At 31.1% G+C, this 9,122-nt stretch overlaps 1 protein-coding gene across 1 annotated transcript in view; it reads right to left on the minus strand.

Moving 5' to 3' along the window:
* Positions 1–2,134: 2,134 nt before the first annotated feature.
* The window catches only part of Gprk2 (G protein-coupled receptor kinase 2), a 55,780-nt gene continuing 48,792 nt past the window's right edge, over positions 2,135–9,122 (minus strand). Inside the window, exons 5-9 of the mRNA XM_013309816.1 lie at positions 5,905–6,045; positions 5,029–5,229; positions 4,008–4,191; positions 3,759–3,856; positions 2,135–3,094 (exon numbers count right to left, since the gene is read on the minus strand). Coding sequence (XP_013165270.1) covers positions 2,981–3,094; positions 3,759–3,856; positions 4,008–4,191; positions 5,029–5,229; positions 5,905–6,045 — 738 coding nt within the window. The 3' untranslated portion in view covers positions 2,135–2,980. The remainder of the gene's footprint in view (positions 3,095–3,758; positions 3,857–4,007; positions 4,192–5,028; positions 5,230–5,904; positions 6,046–9,122) is intronic.

Consider the following 9,122-nt stretch of genomic DNA (forward strand, 5'->3'; position numbering starts at 1 on the left):
TGTTGCGTTACACCGGTATATCGGAATTTCTTCTCATTTCTTCCTAACAATAGCGTTGTATAGATACTGCAATCCGTTTAATCCGTACGTTGCGTCCGGTTTAATAAACGTGTACCTTTATACGCCTAATTACTAATAAAAATATTTATTTACCATTTTATAATTAGAAATCGCAGTGAATCCACTAATCTCGGCTCATCCGATCACAAACCTTGCAATCGCATTTATGTATATCCTATCAACAGGAGACGATTTATTTAAAAAAAAATTATTTCAAATCAACTGTTTTAATTTTAAATTATAAATAAAAGTGTATGTTAAAATAAACACGATTGTAATTCTCATTTGACACATCGCCATTTTGTTTTTTTTCATTTTGGCGCGATGTTTTTTTTTTAATGTAAACAAAGATTATTTCGTCTCCTGAACCGATTCTAGTTAAGCGAATATTTTTTAATGAAATCTAATTTTTCATCGTTTCTAATTATTCCTAATCAATTCAAAAAATGCCATCGTAATATTAACATTTCAAATATCAAAATGACGACACAAAAAACTATTCAAAAATGATTAATATCAAAAAACTTTTAGAAAAATTGATTCTTAAAATAAATAATATCATAATTTTTATATCAATTGTGAAAATTAAGAATTAATAAAAATAAGTGTTTCCATTTTAAAATAATGTGAGGCGAAAGTTTATATAATAGAGCCACGAAAAAAATCGATTCCCTTTCCAGTGTTGCTATATTAAAAAAATTGCATAAATCAGTCGGTGAAACATTAATTGCCGTACTCAGAAATGTTAATTAGCCAATAACTATGATTCTGAGTACGTAATTAAGCCCATACTGCCACATAAAAAATCTATTGTCATTTAAAATGAAATTTAAATATAATACAAAAGTGATTAACTAAAACCCGACTTTTTAATATGTTTGTGTTATTTCAAAATGAGTTTCCACTGCAAATATTTGTACAAAAACATGTTATCTTAGATTTTACAAAGAGAATCAAAGTTGTTGCAAGTGCAGTGGAAACCCACAATTATATGCAGATAAATTATACATTTTCACTTCTACAATTATTTTACTCTATGAAAAAAAAATTGTCATAGAGTAAAAAAATATTTTTTTACTCTATGACAATTTCAAAATCAAAGAGTAAACTTTTATCAAAGAGTAAAAAAGTTTAAACAAAGACATTTTTTTCTATAGTAATTAAAATCGTATTCGTAGTCGGGAAATCTATTTCCTGTAACTAAACTAATTTGTTCATGATGCATTTACACTATCAAAGCTTTCGTACTCTAGAAAACTAGAAGCAAGATTCATTGTTGATAAACTATAATTTTGCATTCATAACCGTGGGTTTACACTGCCGAAAGACAATTTCTTCTAAGTCTCTTCGTACTCAAGGCAATATAAATCTTGCTTGGCGAATATCGCGTTACGTACAACACTAAATCGTCGACGCAAATCGTCGTTCAAAAAAGATTTGCTTCGCTAAATTGAAAATCGTAGCCACTTTACCAAAGATCGTAACAAACAAGTTGCCGGCCACTGAAAAAATGTCGGCGAGGCGACTGTACAAACCTTTAAGACATTGCATAAGTCGCTAAGCGATTAAAATTGCCAAGTTCCAGGTATCTTGTATACGAAGAGTCTTATTCTACTAACTTATTTTTTTTTAAAGATAATGAAATGACAAGTGTCACGGCAGTGGAAACCCAGTAGGTAATTATAGATGTCAACATGTTTTGTGCGCGCAGTAAAAACCTACGTCTATTTTATTGATACTGTTTACCCCCAAATATGACAGCTATGTTTGTGCGTGAGTATTTTATAATTAATCTTTATATTGATTTAAATTTAATTTATCAAAGTACTTTTTACAAATACTTGTCAAATTTCTCAAATAAATAAATCTTTAATTTAGATTTACTGCACTCATAATGATTACTTAAATAATAATTAAGGGATCGTTCATTAATCAGGTGAAAGTCAAAATGTCGGGGGGAGAAATCACGAAAAATCACAAAAAGGGGGAGGGGGGAATATTAGGTTTATTTTTTCTCTGACTGATAAATTTAACTTAATAAATAAATTATAAACATTTTAAATCTTAATAATATTATAAATGCGAATGTTTTGATGTATGGATGGATGGATGTTTGTTAGAAAGTATCTCCAGAACGGATTGAAACACCTCAATAAACTCACACAATCTGGATGAACACATAGGCTACTAATTTTAAATCCGCACGAACGGAGACGCGGACGACAACTAGTATTTGGTTAGCTTCAAATTTAATATCACCAAAAGGAGACTGATAGGAAGTCATAGAATTACTAATAAAATATCACATGTTTAACGAACAATCTCTTAGTATAAATCAACACCAAGGGTCTCCCTTAGTGCCCATTTAACGACTATGAGTGCATTATTTGACAAACATTTGTTTCAAACTGACATATCCATTTAAACAGCAAACTTTACGTCTTTGACAACTGAGTAAACTTAATGACATATTTGATGCCACCATGACACCATTATTGAGTGTGATTTACCTTTTTCTTGTACCAAACAGTATTTAATATGTTAAAATTAACACTAAAACTTTGTTAACTGAATTACATAATTTACGTTCAAATGTGAACTTAAATTATCTTGAAAAAAATTGAAAAATCTTTATAAAGGTCTTTTTTATAATATTAGTAGGCAAATAAACAAGCGGCTTTCGCCAAAATAGCGAAATAACTGCTTTTCAGACATTCACGATTACAGATGTCTTGCCTACATTTAATAGACACAGAAAGAGACGTACAGATATGTCTCTTTCCTATGCGATATCTCTTAAGTGTGACCCTTAGTGTAAATCTTCTCTCAAATGGTGAGTTCGGTCAGTTTAGAAAGTTTTAGTGTGAATGTGTAAGATTGTATAGGTACAGTGGAGTGCGGTGTAGGTGGAGGAGTTTCATCAGCTGTTCGCGTGCGCGTGCGCGTGCGCGTGCGTCTGTGTGTTGTTGAGGAGATGCTCCGGCACAGGTATCGGACGAAGTCTGGGAGGTATCTTCTTCTGGGGGCACAGCGTCTGGAAATATAAGTAAATAAAAATTACTCGTCCATCAGCTCACTATACGTCCCTACTGAAGCGGTCAGAGCCTACTCTAAGTTGAGTGCGCTTTGGTTGACTTCACACATATCTTTGAATTTCTTCTCAGATATGTGCAGCATCACGATGTTTTCCTTCACCGTAAGAACGACAAATGTACATATGTAAATCGGAAATCGAAAAAACATATTGGCACATGGCGGGATTCGAACCCAGAACCTGTAGATTGCAAGTCAAGTGCTTGACCCCTGAACCACCGACGCTCAATGAATACTCACCATTATGGATTTTTTTGTCTTATTTAAAAGATCGATGTTAATTTTATGTAAATAATATAAATCTTTGTATTATTTTTAGAGAATAAGAACAGTTACAAGTATTATTTTTATGCAAAAATCTGTTAACAGATGTAGTCTTACTAATATTATAAATAAGAAAGTTTGGATGTATGGATGGATGTTTGAAGGTATCTCTAGAGCGACCGAATGGATCTCGATGAAATTTGACATAATTATAGAATATAGTCTGGAAGAACATATAGCCTACTAATTAAGCTTTTTTTTTTAATTCCGGGCGTACGGAGTCGCGGACGACTGCTAGTAGAATAATAAAGGTAAGTAAAGGTATTGAGTTTTAAACTGACCCGTCGTGCGAACATGAAGCAGCCCGCCTCCTCCTCGGGCGGGCTGACTGCGGGCGTCAGCTGCAGGTCCGGGGTGCGGCACTCCTTGTTGTCCTCACCTGGAAGTACACCACTGACAATGACGCTGACTGTACTTTATTAAAGTTTCTATAATTTAATCCTGACAGTTGACTTTGTAACGGAAGCGCGTCATTCGCGACAAAGGATTCTAATTAATAACGTGTAAAAATGTTGCCTAGATATATTAACCTCTAGCGAATACATTGAGTTCATTGAAGCAGCCGGTCTCAATCATCTCGCACTGCCAGGGGATGCTGACGCTGCCGGTGTTGAACTTGCCGTAGAAAGTGTCGTCAGCCGCGTCCAGGTTCACCCCCTTCACCGTGGAGAACTGCTCGATGTCCAATACGTCCTTCGCGTACACCGCGTGCGGCTGTCAGTGTACATAACCACCAATGGATTATAAACACTATTATACCTACAATTTCTATGCCATTTTGTTTGTCTATTAGATTTTTCTACTGACTTTGCTTTCGTTCAGTGTTTTACTTGTTACTAATATTATATAACATAATATGGTGGCAAACGAGAGCCACCTGAAATCGCTGAAATAGCGAAGTGACTGTTTGTGCGACTGACTGTGACCTTTAATCAACGGAGGAGAGGATGTACAGAAAGAAAATATCTTCCCTTCCCATGCATTTAGATGGATGTTTGTTTGAAGGTATCACCAAAACGGTTCAACAGATCTTGATGAAATTTGGCATAGATGTAGAACAGTCTAGAAGAACACAACTAAGTTTTTTTTTATTTGACGCTGATGACGAGGAAGATTAATAATTATGAATAATATGGATTACGAGACAGTTAACATGATTCAGGAGGTGACGACTGAGATGACGGCAGATATATTGATATGGAAGAAGGGCAGAACAATAAGATGATGATGAATAATCCTATATTAAAAACACACAACATTTGAAAGGACTGTTACGAAGAAAATCTGACATGCCGGTGTGACGCAACACTAGCTTTATTAAAATGTCAATTATGTCCCCTCACTAATCATTCTGACATTTGACTTTGTAACAAAAGCGCAATTCGCGTCAAAGGATTCTAGGACTAATTTTAGACATTATTAGTTAAAATCCTTTGGCGTGAATTGCGCTTTTGTTACAAAGTCAAATGTCAGAATGATTAGTGAGGGGACATAATTGACATTTTAGTAAGGCTAGTGTTGCGTCACATCGATACAGTTGAAAATACATACATCAGGTACAAAAGGTGCTTCTAGTAATCCAGCTTCAAGTCTAGGCCAGTTGAGCCTTTGGAAGAAGCGATGTGCTTTAACAGTATCAGCTCCGCGTCTGCCCGCACCGCCCAGCCTGCTGGCACAACTCTTGGCCAACAGCGCGCTGCACAAAGCTCGCGCGCACTCACTGAACTTGCTTGAATACTTCTCTTGTTCATGCTAGAAATCACATGATTTTCTGTCTACAGCAAGCAAGTTGCCCGCGACATACGGACAGAATACTAAAACGCCAGTACCCTAATGGTTAAAAGTACGGATTTCCGATGAGGTCGCGGATTCGAATCCCTTTGACTATTAAACATCTAACACGAGCTTAGAGCTTAGTTGGAATGGTATAAGAAATATTAGTAAATTTACTAAAATCTCCTAGATATTTTTAATAAAAAAAACAGCCCATGTCACCATGGGAATGTAGCTTCGTGGTGAAAGATTTTTTCAAATCGATCAAGTATTTTCGGAAACTTAAAGGCAAGCAAACAAAACTTTCCTTTTTCTAATCTTACTAATATCTTACTACAAATGATAGATGGATGGATGGATGTTTGTTTGAAGGTATCTCCGGAACGGCTGAACGAATCTCGATGAAATTTGGCATACATACATAGTCTGGAAGAACAAATTGGCTACTAATTAAGTTTTTTTTTTTAATTCCACGGAGACGGAGTCGCGGGCAACAGCTAGTATTAATATAAAACAGAAGGGTTTTGTTTGAATTGAAGAATTAATAAATCTATCCATCCAAGATTATACCGCTATCTGTTAAGGCTTAAATTTGTAAATAAGAAAGAGAAAGAAAATACGGATAGTAGACGCGTGTGAAAGAGATAGCCTTACCTTAACCCTCCTGTCGACCTCTTCTCGTTTGACCTTCTCCTTGCGCGCGCGGAATGGCGCCCGACCCTCTATCATCTCGTACACGAGACATCCGAATGAGAACCAGTCAGGACTGAATGTGTACCGCTCGTTGTCTATCACCTGAAAATATGATTACATTGAGTTTTCACTGAATAAATATTTTAATACAGTATCATGTATCAAAATACGTTAAATTTTCAGTAATTTTAACAATGTGTACGTTATATAATCTACAACGGGATGGTAAAGTCTGTATGTAAGCGCGTATGTAAAGCGTGCATGTAAGAAGCATGTATGGCGGAGGTATGGCAGTTGTAGCAAACTATTATAGTCTATGCCGGAGTACAATCTGTACACCTTATAATCTGTGCAAGTATAGTCTGTGACGGTGTATTATAATCTTTAATGGAATATATAATCTATGATGAAATACTATAATCTCTGATGGAATATTATAATCTGTAATGGAATATAATATAATCTATGATGGAATATTATAATCTGTGGTGGAATATAATATAATCTATAATGGAATATTATAATCTGTGATGTAATATAATATAATCTGTGATGGAATATAATATAATCTATGATGGAATATATTATAATCTGTGATGGAATATAATATAATCTGTGATGGAATATTATAATCTGTGGTGGAATATAATATAATCTATGATGGAATATTATAATCTGTGATGAAGTATTATAATCTTTGATGGAATATAATATAATCTGTGATGGAATATAATATAATCTGTGATGGAATATAATATAATCTGTGGTGGAATATAATATAATCTGTGATGGAATATTATAATCTATGATGGAATGTAATATAATCTATGATGGAATATTATAATCTGTGATGGAATATAATATAATCTGTGATGGAATATAATATAATCTATGATGGAATATTATAATCTGTGATGGAATATAATATAATCTATGATGGAATATTATAATCTGTGATGGAATATAATATAATTTATGACGAAATATTATAATCTGTGATGGAATATAATATAATCTATGATGGAATATTATAATCTCTGATGGAATATAATATAATCTGTGATGGAATATTATAATATGTGATGGAATTTTATAATCTGTGATGGAATATTATAATATGTGATGGAATTTTATAATCTGTGATGGAATATAATAATCTGTGATGGAATATAATATAATCTATGATGGAATATTATAATCTGAGATGGAATATAATATAATCTATGATGGAATATTATAATCTGAGATGGAATATAATTTAATCTGTCATGGAATATTATAATCAGTGATGGAATATTATAATCTGTGATGGAATATAATATAATCTATGATGGAATATAATAATCTGTGATGGAATATAATATAATCTATGATGGAATATTATAATCTGTGATGGAATATAATATAATCTGTGATGGAATATAATATAATCTGTGATGGAATATAATATAATCTATGATGGAATATAATAATCTGTGATGGAATATTATAATCTGAGATGGAATATAATATAATCTATGATGGAATATAATTTAATCTGTCATGGAATATTATAATCAGTGATGGAATATTATAATCTGTGATGGAATATAATATAATCTATGATGGAATATTATAATCTGAGATGGAATATAATTTAATCTGTCATGGAATATTATAATCAGTGATGGAATATTATAATCTGTGATGGAATATAATATAATCTATGATGGAATATAATAATCTGTGATGGAATATAATATAATCTATGATGGAATATTATAATCTATGATGGAATATTATAATCTGTGATGGAATATAATATAATCTGTGATGGAATATAATATAATCTATGATGGAATATAATATAATCTGTGATGGAATATAATATAATCTATGATGGAATATTATAATCTATGATGGAATATAATATAATTTATGACGGAATATTATAATCTGAGATGGAATATAATATAATCTATGATGGAATATTATAATCTGTGATGGAATATAAGATAATCTGTGATGGAATATAATATAATCTATGATGGAATATTTTAATCTATGATGGAATATTATAATCTGTGATGGAATATAATATAATCTATGATGGAATATTTTAATCTATGATGGAATATTTTAATCTATGATGGAATATTATAATCTGTGATGGAATATAATATAATCTGTGATGGAATATAATATAATCTATGATGGAATATAATATAATCTATGATGGAATATAATATAATCTATGATGGAATATTATAATCTATGATGGAATATAATATAATCTATGATGGAATATTATAATCTGAGATGGAATATAATATAATCTATGATGGAATATTATAATCTATGATAGAATATAATATAATCTGTCATGGAATATTATAATCAGTGATGGAATATTATAATCTGTGATGGAATATAATATAATCTATGATGGAATATTATAATCTGTGATGGAATATAATATAATCTATGATGGAATGTTATAATCTGTGATGGAATATTATAATCTGTGATGGAATATAATATAATCTATGATGGAATATAATATAATCTATGATGGAATATTATAATCTCTGATGGATATATTATAATATATATCATAGATTATATTATAATATAATCTATGATGGAATATTATAATCTGAGATGGAATATTATAATCTGTGATGGAATATAATATAATCTATGATGGAATATTATAATCTGTGATGGAATATAATATAATCTATGATGGAATATTATAATCTGTGATGGAATATAATATAATCTATGATGGAATATTATAATCTGAGATGGAATATAATATAATCTCTGATGGAATATAATATAATCTATGATGGAATATAATATAATCTATGATGGAATATTTTAATCTATGATGGAATATAATATAATCTGTGATGGAATATAATATAATCTATGATGGAATATAATATAATCTATGATGGAATATAATATAATCTATGATGGAATATTATAATCTATGATGGAATATAATATAATCTATGATGGAATATTATAATCTGAGATGGAATATAATATAATCTATGATGGAATATTATAGTCTATGATAGAATATAATATAATCTGTCATGGAATATTATAATCAGTGATGGAATATTATAATCTGTGATGGAATATAATATAATCTATGATGGAATATTATAATCTGTGATGGAATATAA

The sequence above is a fragment of the Papilio xuthus genome, unplaced genomic scaffold, assembly GCF_000836235.2.
Source record: "Papilio xuthus unplaced genomic scaffold, Pxut_1.1 DF827756.1, whole genome shotgun sequence".
NCBI lineage: Eukaryota > Metazoa > Arthropoda > Insecta > Lepidoptera > Papilionidae > Papilio > Papilio xuthus.